Below are 17894 nucleotides of genomic sequence, written 5' to 3' on the forward strand. Positions count from 1 at the left end.
ACCATTGTCCCTTTAATAGTTTTAAGCCACTCACTTTTCTTTTGTCCCAGGGGAGTCTGCTGTGGGCACCCTCTTGCAGTCTCCGTCTTGGATTTTACTTTTCCATTTCTCTAATATCCAGTACACCGTGCAATGTGTGTCTGTGCTCCCAGAGCAGATTACTAGGGCTGGTTATTTAGCAGTCTGTGCTTCCACTCCCTCCCCACTCTGATTCTTTTCCTCCCCCTGGTGAGCTGGATTGGGGGCAGTGCTTGGGTCTCACCAGGTCACGGCTTTGTGTCTTACCGGGTTTCATGAGATGCTGAGTTCTCGCAGATGTAGATGTAGCCTGGCTGTTGTACTGTATCTTCTGGTCTCTTTTAGAAATAGTTGTATTTACTGTATTTTCCAAAATATGTATGGTTTTGGGAGGAGATTTCTGCCACCCTACTCATGCTGCCATCTTGAGCACCTCTGATCCATTTGTAGGAATTTACCCAAATAATACAACTTCTCTAACTCAAAAAGACATATGCACCCCTATGTTTATCACAGCACTATTTACAATAGCCAAGACATGGAAGCAACCTAAGTGTTCATCAGTAGATGAATGGATAAAGAATATGTGGTACATATACACAATGGTATACTATTCAGCCATAAGAAAGAAACAAATCCTACCCTTTGCAACAACATGGATGGAGCTGGAGGGTATCATGCTCAGTGAAATAAGCCAGGCAGAGAAAGACAAGTGCCAAATGATTTCCCTCATTTGTGGAGGATAACAAAGAAGCAAAACTGAAGGAACAAAACAGCAGCAGACTCACAGACTCCAGGAAGGGACTAGCAGTTACCAGAAGGGAGGGGTTGTGGAGGGTGGGTGGGGAGAGAGGGAGAAGGGGATTGAGGGGTATTATTATTAGTACACATGTGTAGAGGGTATCCTGGAGAAGACAGTGTAGCACAGAGAAGACAAGTAGTGACTCTGTGGCATCTTACTACACTGATGGACAGTGACTGCAATGGAGTATGGGGGGAGACTTGATAATATGGGTGAATGTAGTAACCACATTGTTTTTCATATGAAATGTTCATAAGAGTGTATATCAATAATACCTTAATTTAAAAATTGTAATAAAAATAATTCCTGGCACTTATGGAGAATTTATTGTGCCAGTTGCTATTCTAAGTGTGGCCATGTGTGTTAACACATGTTCTGATAAGCTTCTATTACTATCATATCATTTTGCAGCTGTAGAAACTGAGGCATGGAGGGGTTATGCAACCCACTCAGTCATGATGGTGGTAGAACTGGCTCCAAATTGTGCAGATTGGCTCTATGCACTAGTGTGCTTAGTACTATACTTTCTCTTCTCTGTTATTATAGATCTCCCTGACTCTGTTTTCCCCTTCTGTAAAGTGAGTTCATAATATCAACTTCATAAGATTTTTGAGAAATAAACATCAAAGCATGTGAAGTGCCTGAGGCATACATAGCATGTGTGAAATAAATTGACTGTTATTAGCATCCTGGGAAGTCATCCATTTACCAGGATGGCCGTCCCAGAGGGCATTCTCTGTAGACCCTGATCTTGCAAGGACACACCCCCTTGAGGACCACTCTTGCTCTGCTCTGCAGTGGGAAAGCCATTGCTTATGATGGTTTAGACTCCATAGTAGCAACGTTCAGACACAGAGAAGCTGCATCCAAACTGGCCATTGGAGACTCAGGCCCATGTCCTCTCACTATGGTTGCCCTTCTCTCTTTGTCAGCCAGGAGGTGGCCACAGGGACATGGATGAGGAGGCCACTGGCAGCCTCAAGAGCACAGGACAGGAGGAGGGCATCCCTCTGGGGCAGCACTGCTGCCTCTGGCCAGCAGGTGAGGCTGAGAGGCCCGGAAGCGTCAGCATTAGTCTCTCAGCATCTTTTGAACAGATTGTTGGAATCAGGCACCTTCTGCCCTAAACCTTCCACCCCTTTTTTAAGTGGAGGCTATTCCTTAATAATTATTATCAGTATTATCATTATTTGGATATTACTATTTGCAAGACAAATGGAAAAATGTACCTCACATTTTTAATGTTGGTTAGATCTCAGTAATGGGATTATGGGAGACTTTTTTTTTTTTTTTTTGAGAGGGCATCTCTCATATTTATTGATCAAATGGTTGTTAACAACAATAAAATTCAGTATAGGGGGGTCAATGCTCAATGTACAATCATTAATCCATCTCAAGCCTAATTCTCGTCAGTCTCCAATCTTCTGAAGCATAACGAACAAGTTCTTACATGGTGAACGAATTCTTACATAGTGAATAAATTCTTACATGGTGAACAGTACAAGGGCATTCATCACAGAAACTTTCGGTTTTGATCACGCATTATGACCCATAAACAATCAGGTCAAATATGAATATTCATTTGATTTTTGTACTTGATTTATATGTTGATCCCACATTTCTCCCTCTATTATTATTATTATTTTTATTTTTAATAAAATGCTGAAGTGGTAGGTAGATGCAAGATAAAGGTAGAAAACATAGTTTAGTGCTGTAAGAGGGCAAATGTAGATGATCAGATGATCAGGTGTGTGCCTATGGACTAAGTATTAATCCAGGCTAGACAAGGGCAGCAAAACATCCACGGATGCATAAGATTTCTCTCAAGGCAGGGGGGGTGAGGTTCTGAGCCTCACCTCTGTTGATCCCCAAATTCTCACCTGATGGCCCCCATGCGACTGTGCCTATCTTAGGTTGTTCCTCCCTTGAGGAATCTTACCCGGGGAGACTTATTTTTTAAATACAAATTTCTAGAAGTCTTTGATTGCTTCTATTAGACCCATTTTTACTTTTGAATCTGAAACTGAAAAAATATACACAATTTCATGATGGACAGTGGCACTTAGGAGTGTTTTGGGTGTGGAAGCTGGAGTGATGGTGTCCATTCTGTTCAGGTGTTCTACAGCATCCAAAGCACATTCACAGATATAACTGACTTAGGCTCATCAACATCTGTGATGGAACTAAGGCAGAAAAAATTTCTACCTTTTTTATATAAAGAGACGAGCATCCAGAAAGTGGACCTAAGGTCACAACACCTAGAAAGTGACACATTCAGTCCTCTCCCCACCTCCTCTGGCTGGCTCTGTGGCTCTGTGGCACCTCTCTTCGGAGTCCATGCCTTCCTTATCTCCCACACTGCTCCTCTTCAGGTCTCCTAGTCCTTCCTGGGCTGACTACAGCCCCCACTTTGAGCTCCCTACTGCCGGCTTCCCCTCCAGACTCTCCCTTTCACAAAATCCTTCAATGGCTCCCTGCTTTCAGAACAGTCTCTAACCTACCTTTTGGGCCCTGACCTTCTGGCCCCTGCCTATGCACTCACACTCTTCTCCCGGCATTCCTCCCCTTCCAGTACCTGCCCAGGCCAAGGCTACCTGCTCATGTCAGGCTCTCTGAGGCCTCAGGCCATTAGTGAAGGCTATTCCTCTTGCCTAGAATGTCTTTCTACATTCTTCAAATGTAAACAGTGGTCACAGAATTAGCTCCTCTCTGAAGCCATCCCCAAACCTTCCAGGCAGTCTGCCACTCTCTTTCTTCTATTTTAGGGAATTGCAGACACAAATGCCTACAATGGGCAGGCAGGTGACTATAAGTTGGTGTAAAATGATCATTAGCATAGATACAAACCCATGATAAATAGCAATAGTCTCTGACAATGGGCCAGGGGACTGGTACAAACTTGAGAGCACATGTCCCTTCTCAAGGAGACAACCTTAACAAGCTGCAGCTCATCACTGTCTAGCACCAATGCCAAGTGTCACCAAATTTCCTAGCTTTTTAAGGTAAGTCAGAAATCTGGATTTTTACATTAAAATCCCATATTTTAAAATGCTAACAGCCAATTCAAACTTAAAGCACTGTAGAGGCCAGCTCTTGCAAGCCAAGTGAAAGACATTAGTGGGCAGGCTTTATTCTGTGAACCTCCGGTGAGCAACCTCTCTTCTACATTTTAACGGAGCATTGTACATAACAGTGGCCAACATATGAAAAGCCCACTACATGCCAGGCCAGTCCTTTTCTAAGTGCTTTATGTGTACCCATACATCCAGTCTTCTTAGCAACCTGGGAGGTGGACACTATTATTATCTCCATTTTACAAAGGAGCCAACAGAAGTTAAGTAGCCTGCTGAGGGTCACTGAGTTGGTAAGTGCATTCCAGTACTAGCAGCGCCCCCAATCTAGTGCTTCTCTCATGATGTCACCTACCAGCCCACAGCTCCTTGGGTTCAGACACCACAGCCACTCACCTTATTTCCTATGGTGTCTGGCCTATGAGGGACTCCTTAACTGTACGTTGAGCTGAACTGGTATGGTATGTAATAGATGTAGTTACATCTTCATTCATTCACTCAGTAAAACATCTGGAGTGCCTACCACTTTTCCTGTAGTGTGGGAGTCCTGAGAGGTGGCCTTTACCCTCCAGGTGCTTGCAGTCAAGAAGCACAAAATAACTATCACTACTGAAGTGCTGCATTGCTAAAGAAGACCAACTGAAATTTTTTACTGAGTACTGATTACTAATTCACCAGATAAAGCAGGAAATACACAATTGAACTCAATCTCTGGGGATCTAGCAATATTTCACAGAGAAGAAAATATGTGGAGAGAACAAAGGAAAAGGTTGATTTTAGGGAAAAAACTTCAGAAAGCATTTCAGAATGTAATACTTATGTGGCAAATGACTGGTTGAAATGGAGCTTAACTGAAGTTCATTTACCAAAGGCAGTTGGTAGAAATGTACCTTCTTTGGTATAGGGACAGACTTGGGAAGGTATCTGAAAAGGTTTCAGAAAATACACCATTTTACTCACTCTGTATGTCTCTTCATGTACAAAAGACAGAAGTATGGAAACACAGGTAGTTTCTCTAAACTGTGTATAGAAGGCAGATTCTACTGTGACATGTAGTTACACATGTGTCTCTTGAAAACAAATGTCTCTTAGGAAGCCTTGCGGGAGGGAGGGACTAACGAAGGGATGATGGAATGTTTGTTACCTTAATGATAGTAATGGCTATACTGATATATGTGTTTGTCAATTAGAAACGCCTCAGGTCCCCCTCTAGATTCCTTCCTGGGTCAGAATCTGCAGTTTAAGGAGCTCCTCAGGTGAGTCTCATGCCCATAAATGTTTGACTTATTATTATAGTGACTGTCTGGAACCTATTTCCCACAGTGAGTTGTTAAAGAGAATTCCCTAATCTATTTTAGGTCACTAAGAGCAACTATCTACAGGACATTTTTTGATGGTTGTTAGGAAGAGGTTTCAATGTGTGATGGGGAGGATGTGGGGATTTTTCAAGAATAGTCAATATGTTAAGTTCCAAAACAATAAAAAATAAGTAAATAATGGTTCATTATATGTTACCTATCTTCCTAACGGTATTCTGTAGGTTTTAATGTTTATACTGTCTAAAAAAATTTGTTTCTGTTTACAAAAGACATTCTTTTTGTAGAAAACTTGGAAAACAATCTAGGATTCCATGAAGTAGAGTTATATTTACCCATCTTGTGGGCACCTCCAAGTTATTGAATACCAGAGGCAGAACACTGAACCAGACACAACGAAATAATATATTTATTGGAGTCCTTGGAGGTTAGACTTTGTGATATGCTTATTTTTAAGGTAATTAAAGCTAAATTTAAAGATTCAAGTTAAATGGAAAAAAATAACTGGGCTTAGAGTTGAATTAGTTTTGAGTCCCCTACCAGAGGTGAGTTTACCATAATGAATTAATGAAACTTAAGCTTCAAAGCCCTAGCAGTGTACTTACCTAGTCAATGTTTCCAAAGAAGTTTCTAAAGTAAGATATGTGTGACCACTGTATCTGCCTACTTTCCATCACTCCTCCTCTGCATTAGGTGATTATAGGGAATGGCCATGGATATGGCTAAAAGGACAATGATTGAATAAAAGATACATTTAACTTGGGTGTAATGGCATGCATTTATGTGGTTTGCCATCATTTCATGTACTGTTAAATTATTGCTCATGTGGGTGTACGAATGGCTTTCTGGAATTACACCTACTGCTCATTGTGGCAACTCGGCTGGCACCATGTCACAAAGGTACAGGGCCAAAGGGCAAAGGAGCTCTGTGATGCCTGGCATAGGACATGCATGGATAGTGGAGGAAAAACAAGATTTGAAAGAAAAGGAGAAACTCGTCCATAGAAAATCCTTCCAACCAACAGAAGTAAAAATATTACAAGTGGAGGGATCAATATTTTCAATTTCTAATCTAAAAACCTAACCTCAAATGGAGGCTCTTACTCATCAGCAAACTACTAATGTCATATATACAATTATAAATGCCCCATACTTATTGTTTTTATGTGAATCATGTAAAATGTTATATATTAGAATTCCTGTGTTTATGGGACACAAATTTGTAGTTGTATTACAGTGAGTCTGTCTGTATGTGAAATCACGTTGTATTCATATTAATGCATCAAATCCTGTTTTAACATAGCAGAAAACTCTTGTCCTGAAAAACGCTGGGGATCCAGTAAGCCACACACAAATGGCCCTGAAATATTATAGCTCATGTGTGAGCAAAACCTTGATACAAATTTTCCCAGATTTGACAATAATCTTAAAAAAAATACACACTAGCAACAGTAATGAGCTGTGAAGCTGAAACATAGTATTAACAATGCTAAAAAAAAAGACATCTATTTTTTTTTATAGAAGACATTACAAATAATTGCCATAGTGATGCCAGAGTTCTTGTTTGAGTTCTTGTTTGCAGAGTTGAAGAATAAACTTAGCAAACAGTCAAGGTAGGAGAGCTAGGGAGACTTTTATTGAGATACAGTGAGGGGACAGACAGAGCTCCTGGCATGAGCCAGGAGGGGGACAAGAGAACCCCTAGTGGTGCATTGTCTAGGGGTTTTATAGGCAGTTGATATTTGGGAACATGAAAAAAAAACTTAGGGGTGTGGACTTAAGTGGTCCCTGAAAATTTAGAATTAACTTAACATAAGGAATTTCCTGCCTTGATTTATCTCTGGGATACTGGCGTCTTGGTCTGGGAGAATATCAAAAGGCCGCCTGCCCAGCCCCCAAGCTGGGCTGAGGTATTGTCTGTTTGCTAAAGAGTAAGTTAAGAATCTTACTTCTTAAACTTCCTGGGTGTTAAAATGCAATCTTATCTTTAAGGTGGAATCCTTCCTGCCTTTTACTATGTTTTTTACAGCTTGGTCTGCACACTAAATTCGTTGCCCAGTTTGCAAAATCACCTCATCAGATCTGAAGGAGGAAAGGCAGCATCTAGGCCTAGGCGTTTAGCATGCTAAGGTGAATCTTGCACATAATTACAAATGATTAACATAATAAAAACATGTGCTACTCTTCTTTATCTGGGGAATATTAACTAATCTCACTGAAGAATGACTCTAGAGCTTAATGTTCAACGCAAGAGTTTTGGTAGGGGGTTTCCTTGCATGTAGTTACATTGCTCTGCCTGTAAATATCCTGCCTTGCTTTTTCCAGAGACCCTCACCCTATTCTGTTTAAGCTCGTGGTCCCTGTCTCAATAAGAAAGAGGGATCAAAAATATGCAGCCAAAAACCTTGGGGAAAATTATTATAAATGGGGCCCATGAAGTCTAAACACTGGTGAATATACATAATGTCAAGGGCATATTCAATCTTTAAAAAAAAAAACCGTTACTTCTTTTGGACACCTATAGAAAGAAGTACGTCAGGAGTTAACAAAACTTTTGTGGTACTTGCCATGTTTCCGAGATTTGAAAACTTCCCAGAATGTCATTTGGGATTTCTTTCTGGTTCTAAGTACATATTCACTTTCCTCCCTGACTTTTTGCATCTAATTTTTTGTGATTTTTCCTTAAAGAGGGCCCCACAAATTGTAAGGGCGTCAGTTCTCGCAAAACCAGGCTCTGCCCATTTACCACTGCCTCAGGGAAGCCACCGAATTTCTCCGCAGCCGGTTTCCTACTTAAAGGAAAAAGCATTTGCCCTGCATTTCCTCAGACCTGCTGTTGTAGGGCCGCCCGGATCGGTGGGGGCGGGGGAGCCGCGACCCCCGCACGATCCTGAGGACGGGGTCTCCTTCCCGGGGTAAGGGGGCCACCCCGGGTCACGGCCCGCCAGCCTGATCGAGGGCCGCAAGAGCTCAAGCGCGGGGATTTGAGCAGAAGACAGCCGGGCCCTGGCCGTGCGGAGGGGAAAGAAGAGACGGGGGCTGCTCCCGTGGGGGCGGAGCGCCGAGCCCAGCCCTCCCCGCCTTCGAGCCTCCTCGGCGGCGGAAGTTCCGGTGTCGGCTAGCGGAGGTCAGAGGTCCGCAGGAAGTCGATACGTGGCCGCCGCCTGTCCCCGCCGAGGAGGCGCAGCAGCGGAGATGGCGGCTGTGCTGAATGCCGAGCGGCTCGAGGTCTCCGTTGACGGCCTTACGCTGAGCCCGGACCCGGAGGAGCGGCCCGGCGCGGAGGGCGCCCCGCTGCTGCCGCCGCCGCTGCCGCCGCCCTCGCCCCCTGGGTCCGGCCGGGGTCCGTGCGCCGCCGGGGAGCGGCCGGAACCCGGGGAGGCGGCGGAGGAGGAGGCGCGGCGGCTAGAGCAGCGCTGGGGCTTCGGCCTGGAGGAGCTGTACGGCCTCGCGCTGCGCTTCTTCAAAGGTGAGCCTGCCGGCCCGCCCGCCACCTCTACCGCCCGGTCCACCGGGCAGTCTCATCTCACCCACCCGTGCTGGGCGCAGAGCTCCGCCCTGGGGGCACCTGAAGTTGGCGCCTGGTCACACCCCCGAAGGGCCTGGACCAGCGGCTCTCCAATCCGAGGCCCGCCTCCGCGAAGTTGCGGACAGTTCACCTGATTGAGCTGCTCGGGTTGTCACGAACCAGGGTAGAAGAATGAGCTCTTTCTCTCCCGGAGGACCCCATTCTGGGGTTGTCCGTTTTACCGTCGCATTTCTTTTCTGTTTCCTATGGGTTGTCAAATCAGACCCAGCCGATTTTTATCCTTTTCTGTAGTGAGCAAATCTTTCATCAGTTCCAAAATACCCTTTCCAGTCATACTCGGACTGGAACTCAAATAGACCTGATCACCTGGCAGTAGTGATGTGTCCCGGAGGAGGAAGTAATGTATTAAGAGAATACATCCCCTCTGGCTTGTCAAACCATGAAGAAAAGGGGTGCCTGCTATGTTCAAGTATCGTCTAGATAGTTAAAATTCTACTTTGCGAACAGTATGCAAGAGTGAATTCTCAAGAGTTGAGGCCTAAAAGTACCCTCTTTGCTTCTCGAAGATTGAATTGTAAAATGACTCTTGCTTATTAGAGCAAGATTGTGATGTGTGGTTTTTTTTTAATTGGGTGATTCGCTAAGCCGAATGGTTGGTGATCCTAGTTACATGATCTTGTCAGTGGGAAAGACTGGTGCCCGTTAGTTTGATTAGAGATGTTTAGATCTCATAGGTTGAGTGAGCAAAGGGAGACTAAGCAAACGAAACTTGAAGAGTGGTTGCTAGGTTTCATATACATTCCAGGACAGCATTGTTTATGACGCTTTTCCCAGAGGAAGTACCTTTTGGAGGACATATTTTGCTAGCTCAGCTTGAGTAGTTCATTGTAGTGATACATGCAAAAGTTACTTGTTTTCTTACAGCATAACTGTAATTGTGCAAACTAATGAATGTCTCTTTTGTAAATTTTTCAGAACATTTGATCATTCCACAGTCATTGCATTTCTTATTAAAAAGTTTACCCTTGAAATATATGTCATTTCACAATGAGTTCAGCTCTCTGCACTAGCTAGCTAGGAAATTGGTAATGGCTAATGGGTTTATATCACTTCACCTTCAGGTCACTGGCATGAATTTAGAGTTTCCTTTGGCAGTGATATATTACCACCTATATAAAAATCTGGTGGTTTCTGTACAGTTCATATAACTACATTTTACTTAAAATTTTTATTACAATGTATTTTCTCAATGTTCAGTAAGATTATATGGTAGCAGAAGAGTGTATAAGAATAAAGAATCAAACTTCTAATCCTAGCTTTTGCGACATGACTAACAAAAAGATAAATAGGTAATAATAAAAAAAATTTCATTTTCTTTCAAATAAGAGCCTGTCTTATTTGAAAATAGTAGTAATATTTTATTTGAAAGAATAATGTGCAGTAAACAACATTGCTTTGGGGTCAGGAAACTCTGGATTCTATTTGCCATGTAAATGCCTAGACAATTTTCCTCTTCTAGATTCGATTATATATATAGCTTGACTAAATGAAATTTGATGTCTCAGATTTAAGATTTGGTCTAAACCTAACCTTATTTTAACATGTTTGTTGAGTGGTGGGACTCCTATGGGAACCTATAATTGGGAGGCCTCATCAGTGACCTTAGAGAAAAAACTATGTTAACAGGGATGGTTCACTCAGTTCCTAAATTAAGCTCTCAAAGCAGTATTCAAATACTTAAAAGGAGAACTACTAGTGTAGCAATTAAAAGCTACCTTTCTGCATGAAGCATTAGATAGTTAGCAGTGAAGAAGCTATTAGTATGTTAGATGCCTAATTGGACAGGAAGTGCTGAAAGGAAGCATCTAAAAGTTGTCAGGAGAATTACGGAAAATGGGGTGAATCAAGTATTGCTGCCTTTGTTTTAATGTGTGGATTTGTCCATTGTAATTCTTGGCATTTTTATCAGTCTTGAGAGGACTTCTAATTGGTCACTCTTTTGTGGTTTTGTATCAGGTATCTCACAAGAATTAGAAATCATTTATCTTATGCTGTGGAGTAAATATGAATCTTGAAAGAATGAATATCTTTTTCCATTGAAAATAACTTGGGTTGGGAATCAGGAACCTTGTTTCTTATTCCATCCCTGTCACAGTGGTCACAGGCCAGTGACTGAATCCATTATGTTAACTACTCCTAATTTTGTGAAGGCAAAAGTGAAATATTAGATGAAAATATGGGTAAATATAAGTTAGAATTTTACCATCTAAATTTTAGACATTATTGAATCCTTATGGATAGAGTGTTATATTAGGGTACCACTCTAAATGAATAGTACATTCCCTTTTGCTATTAAGGAACTTAGAGTCCAAAAGGAGTTAAAGACCCAGTGACAATGCAATGTGAAGTGCACTGTAATGTGCAGGATCCAGGGAGCAGATATTGCAGAGAACAGTCTAGAGCCATGAGAGGGCAAGACATGTGTCTGGGAAATGGCAAATAGGAAGTGGTTTGATGGAGAGAGCTGAAACAGTAAGTCAGTGGCAGATCCGTGGAAGGACCTGAATGTCATGTGTAAATAGCTTTTTTGTAGGTAGAAAGGAGCCTTTGAAGGTTTTTAAAGGAGCAAAATTTGCCCAATTCTAGTTTAGCAAGATTGAGGTGGTTTTCTTATCTCTTTAGGAAGGACTATTGGTTGGCTTTATTGTAGCTTTCATATTTCTGGGATGGAGCTAACCCAGGGAACTGTATTTTGGTTTTTAAAGTTCTTGGGGTGAATTTTTCCTTCTCTAATACTTTATTGCCTCATTACATTAAGCTCGTAGATGGTGGCATTAACCTAACATTCCAGAATAATTGCTACCAGTTATTGAACAGTTATTCACTAAATGTCAGGTTCTGTTTTGAGAGCTATACATACACTATATTGTGTGATCCTCCACAGCCTTTCAGTGAGGGTATAGTTATCCCAGTTTCCTAGCTTGGCCTCAGGCTGGTCAGTTAGTTGTAGTAAGAAGAAAAGTTAGTTTTACGATTTCAAAGACAGTTCTTCCCACTTTCCAATGTAATAATGTTCATTGGAGATGGAAGCAGATAGGACCCTGCTTTTTCTGGTGGTGGTCTGAGAAAAATACTCAAAACTAAAGCTGCCTACCCTGATGCCTTACCACATTTTGGAACTTCTTTAGTGTGTTTGCTTGAAAATATTAAGGGCCAATGGAAAGAATTTTATTGTTCATGTACATGTGATCGCTTTATTGACAGTCTCTTTAGATACCTGGAAAAGTATGAGAACCATGTACTCTGAATTCTCACATACATTGCTATCAGTTTTGAAGTTTTGAACAAAATGGGGGCAAAATCACCTCCAAAGGACTGAAGTAAATGTTCCTGTTCAAATATTGATACACTGGATCCCATTGCTCGTAATACAATATTAGATCTTTTGGGAGGCCTACATTTAGCCACTGTGATGATTTTTTTTTAATCTTGTAAATTGAAAATAGATACATTAATTCATTAGGGATTGAAAAATGGGGATATTCTAATTGTCTTCACTGCAGTACTTTTCCTCATATACTGTTTGGTCTGGGTTACAAATTCAAATGAGAAAGGGTAGGTTAATGCTTCTTTCCCCCTTTTTATTAGTTTTTCAAGATTTTCTCCTTCGAGTTGTCTCCTTCACAGCCTTGGAAGGTAACAGTTTTTTGTTTTAGGTGTGCTTATTTTTTTTTAATTGAGGTGCAATTGATAAACGTTCTTACATTGGAACAGTTTTTTTAAATGTCATTTTGTACTCATGCTTTCAAACATAATATACATATATTTTTTAGGTTATTGATGCTTAACTTGAACCATCTTTGGCAAGGGGGAGCCTAAGTTCCTTTGACATGACTAGTAACCTCCCAGGGCTACCCTGCTGTCTAGTATGATGAGATGGTCCAGGTTCATCTTAGACATTTCCTGCCTCAGCAGAAATCAGCCATTTCTCCAGGGAGACATGATTCCTTTTAGTGGGAAGAGACATTTGAAGATACATAGTCTGGGTAATAGGAGTGGTACTCATTGCTAATGAATTGGTCATTATTTCTAGTCCTTTTTAGGAGTCAGATCTAGGGGTGTGTGGGGGGGGAGAGTATTTTGAGGATAATATATGTAAAAGGAAGCTCTGGTTGAATTTGGAGGAACTTAAGTCTTGAACTCAGTTTGTTTATGGAATTGTTAATGCGTTTCTGAGGGCATTGCTGTTGATTTCACTCAGTTATACTACTGATAGCAAAGAAGCAGTCATATAGACATGCTGAAGCAGTTCTGTTTCCTTTTGTCTTCTTTAAACATACAACCTTATGAGAACATTTATAGATGGCCCCTATTGGTGTTTTAAAATACTGTACAGCTGTAATTTATTCTTTGGTAACATACATAATTATTGTGTGTCTCCTGTAAGTGTTCCGGCCTCACATAATTTCAAGTTGAACATGTATTAAATTTTGAGCTTATTTTTCCCTTCTTTATTGTCTTTACTCTTAGACTTTAGTATAGGAGAATGTATAGACCTAAGAAACAGTTGTAAGAAAGAAAATCAAAGCACCAAGTAATGCCTCTCAAACATTTTATTTTTTAATTTGCTAGTTCATCTTAAATCTGAGCTTAACTAAAGTTTTCCTTTGAAGACTGGATTCAAGGATATGTTTATACAGTTGATCCTTAAACAAGGTGAGGATTAGGGGCACTGACCCCCTTTGTAGTTGGAAATCCACATATAACTTTTTTTTTTCTCTTCTGTTTTTTTATTTTGGTATCATTAATCTACAATTACATGAGTAACATTATGTTTACTAGACTCCCCCCTTCACCAAGTCCTCCCCACATACCCGATTATAGTCACTGTCCATCAGCGTAGTAAGATGCTGTAGAATCACTACTCGTCTTCTGTGTATACTGCCTTCCCCATGGCCCCCACCCCCTACATTATGTGTGTGAATTGTAATGCCCCCTTTTCCCCTTTCTCCCTCCCTTCCCACCCATCCTCCCCAGTCCCTTTCCCTTTGGTAACTGTTAGTCCATTCTTGGGTTCTGTGAGTCTGCTGCCGTTTTCTTCCTTCTGTTTTTTTTTTTTTTTTTAGAGGGCATCTCTCATATTTATTGACCAAATGGTTGTTAACAACAATAAAATTCTGTATAGGGGGGTCAATGCTCAATGCACAATCATTAATCTATCTCAAGCCTAATTCTCATCAGCCTCCAATCTTCTGAAGCATAACGAACAAGTTCTTACATGGTGAACGAATTCTTACATAGTGAATAAATTCTTACATGGTGAACAATACAAGGGCATTCATCACAGAAACTTTCGGTTTTGATCACGCATTATGAACTATAAACAATCGGGTCAAATATGAATATTCGTTTGATTTTTATACTTGATTTATATGTGGATCCCACATTTCTCCCTTTATTATTATTATTATTTTTATTTTTAATAAAATGCTGAAGTGGTAGGTAGATGCAAGATAAAGGTAGAAAACATAGTTTAGTGCTGTAAGAGGGCAAATGTACATGATCAGGTGTATGCCTATGGCCTAAGTATTAATCCAAGCTAGACAAGGGCAGCAAAACATCCACAGATGCAGAAGATTTCTCTCAAAACAGGGGGGTGAGGTTCTGAGCCTCACCTCTGTTGATCCCCAATTTCTCACCTGATGGCCCCCCTGCGACTGTGCCTGTCTTAGGTTGTTCCTCCCTTGAGGAATCTTACCCGTCTCTGGCTAACCAGTCATCTTCCGGGGCCATACAGGGAAATGTAAAGTTGGTAAGTGAGAGAGAAGCCATATTGTTTGAAAAGGTTAGCTTTTTACTTCTTTGCATATTTATGCCCTGTGGCTTCTATGCCCAGCACTTGTCTCGAGGTATCTTTACCACCTGGAGGAATTATGATATTCAGTAAATTCAATATGAGGCACGAATTCTATTTAAGGGTTGTAATTAGGAAGGAAGAAGAAAAGCTATAGAGGTAGCATATGGAGGAAAACATGGGAGGATTGATTATTTCTTTGACATATCTTCCTGTAGAGTACCTTAAGCATGTGTAGGTTTTAAACTACTAACTAACTTGCGCTCACATATTAACATAATAGGAATACGGTGACATAAACAAAGCAAATCTGTAATTACCATCCATCTCCAGTGAAGACAAGAAAACCATTTAGGCACCTTAGGCATTTGTGAAAATTTGTCTATGATTTGATGGATATTGTCCAACTGTACTTGAACAGTCTGAGAGAAATCAGACAAATTAAAGCAACCCATTTCTGGGATCTGTTCACATCCCATATGTTCTTTTAACCGTAGATAGTCTATAGTCATAAGATTTTGGAGTGCTACAACTTGCACCCCTCCCAACTCCTGGTTGAGTTCCAACAGTACAGATCCGGTCAAATTTGTTGTCTCACTGTATGCACATGCCAGCCTAGACATCTCCCTCCTCATTCCAATGGCAAGTCCAGGAAATGGTGGGGTGGATGCAGCCACAACCGCAGCATCGTCCGGATCCCTGTGGAGGCTTTTTGATGATCATCCCCCGGCACAAGTCCTCCAGAGAGTGCTGATGCCGGAAGCCCCTCCTCATAGCGTATCTTAGTTCATTTTCTGGGTAGCCAAGCTAGGCCTTGATCTTCTGCATAGAAACAAACAGACCCTTTGCCCACACTTTGACATGCCCTCTATACCACTGTGTAGAACTCATTGGAGGTCAGCACACAGGAACTGCTTTTTTTTTTTATTATTAAGAGAAAGGAATATTATCAGAAAAGAGTACCTCCATAGCTGATAATCTGACACCCTTTAAGTGATCAACATTAAGGATATTTAAAGCATGTGTTGATCTTTGATTTACCAATAGTTTTATCCTATCAAGGAGTAATCCCCCTTTTCCTTCTTTATTTCTTTTATTTTTTAATCTTTAATCTACACTTACATGAAGAATACTATGTTTACTATGCTCTCCCCTATATCAGGTCCCCCCTAACAACCACATTACGGTTACTGTCCATCAGCTTAGCAAAATGTTGTAGAGTCACTACTTGTCCTCTGTGTTGTACAGCCCACTCTCCCCTTTCTCCCTGCCCCCATGCATGCTAATCTTAATACCCCCCTTCTTCTTCCCCTCCCTTATCCATACCTGCCCACCCATCCTCCCCAGTTCCTTTCCCTTTGGTACCTGATAGTCCATTTTTGGGTTCTGTAATTCCGCTGCTGTTTTGTTCCTTCAGTTTTTCCTTTGTTCTTATACTCCTCAGATGAGTGAAATCATTTGGTATTTCTCTTTGTCCACTTGGCTTATTTCACTGAGCATAATACTCTCCAGTTCCATCCATGTTGCTGCAAATGGTTGGATTTTTCCACTTCTTATGGCTGAGTAGTATTCCATTGTGTATATGTACCACATCTTCTTTATCCATTCATCTACCGATGGACATTTAGGTTGCTTCCAATTCTTGGCTATTGTAAATAGTGCTGCAATAAACATAGGGGTGCATCTGTCTTTCTCAAACTTGATTGCTGCGTTCTTAGGGTAAATTCCTAGGAGTGGAATTCCTGGGTCAAATGGTAGGTCTGTTTTGAGCATTTTGATGAACCTCCATACTGTTTTCCACAATGGTTGAACTAATTTACATTCCCACCAGCAGTGTAGGAGGGTTCCCCTTTCTCCACAGCCTCGCCAACATTTGTTGTTGTCTGTCTTTTGGATGGCAGCTATCCTTACTGGTGTGAGGTGATACCTCATTGTAGTTTTAATTTGCACTTCTCTGATAATTAGCGATGTGGAGCATCTTTTCATGTGTCTGTTGGCCATCTGTATTTCTTTTTTAGAGAACTGTCTGTTCAGTTCCTCTGCCCACTTTTTAATTGGGTTATTTGTTTTTTGTTTGTTGAAGCGTGTGAGCTCTTTATATATTCTGGACATCAAGCCTTTATCGGATCTGTCATTTTCAAATATATTCTCCCATACTGTAGGGTTCCTTTTTGTTCTATTCATGGTGTCTTTCGCTGTACAGAAGCTTTTCAGCTTAATGTAGTCCCACTTCATTTTTGCTGTTGTTTTCCTTGCCCGGGGAGATATGTTCAAGAAGAGGTCACTCATGTTTATGTCTAAGAGGTTTTTGCCTATGTTTTTTTCCAAGAGTTTAATGGTTTCATGACTTACATTCAGGTCTTTGATCCATTTTGAGTTTACTTTTGTATATGGGGTTAGACAAAGGTCCAGTTTCATTCTCCTACATGTAGCTGTCCAGGTTTGCCAGCACCATCTGTTGAAGAGACTGTCATTTTGCCATTGTATATCCATGGCTCCTTTATCAAATATTAATTGACCATTTATGTTTGGGTTAATTTCTGGAGTCTCTAATCTGTTCCACTGGTCTGTGGCTCTTTTCTTGTGCCAGTACCAAATTGTCTTGATTACTATGGCTTTGTAGTAGAGCTTGAAGTTGGGGAGTGAGATCCCCCCTACTTTATTCTTCTTTTTCAGGATTGCTTTGGCTATTCGGGGTCTTTGGTGTTTCCATATGAATTTTTGAATTATTTGTTCCAATTCATTGAAGAATGTTGCTGGTAATTTGAGAGGGATTGCATCAAATCAGTATATTGCTTTGGGCAGGATGGCCATTTTGACGATATTAATTCTTCCTAGCCATGAGCATGGGATGAGTTTCCATTTATTAGTGTCCCCTTTAATTTCTCTTAAGAGTGACTTGTATAAGTATAAGTCTTTCACTGCTTTGGTTAGGTTTATTCCTAGGTATTTTATTCTTTTTGATGCAATGGTGAATGGAGTTCTTTTCCTGATTTCTCTTTCTATTGGTTCATTGTTAGTGTATAGGAAAGCTACAGATTTCTGTGTGTTGATTTTGTATCCTGCATCTTTGCTGTATTCCGATATCAGTTCTAGTAGTTTTGGAGTGGAGTCTTTAAGGTTTTTTATGTACAGTATCATATCATCTGCAAATAGTGACAGTTTAACTTCTTCTTTACCAATCTGGATTCCGTGTATTTCTTTGTTTTGTCTGATTGCCGTGTCTAGGACCTCCAGTACTATGTTAAATAACAGTGGGGAGAGTGGGCATCCCTGTCTAGTTCCCGATCTCAGAGGAAATGCT

At 41.1% G+C, this 17894-nt stretch overlaps 1 protein-coding gene across 1 annotated transcript in view; it reads left to right on the top strand.

Annotated features, from left to right (window-relative positions):
• The first annotated feature begins 8330 nt into the window (after positions 1–8330).
• Positions 8331–17894, top strand: part of ACBD3 (acyl-CoA binding domain containing 3) — a 59436-nt gene continuing 49872 nt past the window's right edge. Inside the window, exon 1 of the mRNA XM_037008883.2 lies at positions 8331–8676. Within this exon, the coding sequence (XP_036864778.2) occupies positions 8403–8676 (274 nt within the window). The 5' untranslated portion in view covers positions 8331–8402. The remainder of the gene's footprint in view (positions 8677–17894) is intronic.

This window comes from Manis javanica, chromosome 11 (genome assembly GCF_040802235.1).
Source record: "Manis javanica isolate MJ-LG chromosome 11, MJ_LKY, whole genome shotgun sequence".
NCBI classification, from domain to species: Eukaryota; Metazoa; Chordata; class Mammalia; order Pholidota; family Manidae; genus Manis; species Manis javanica.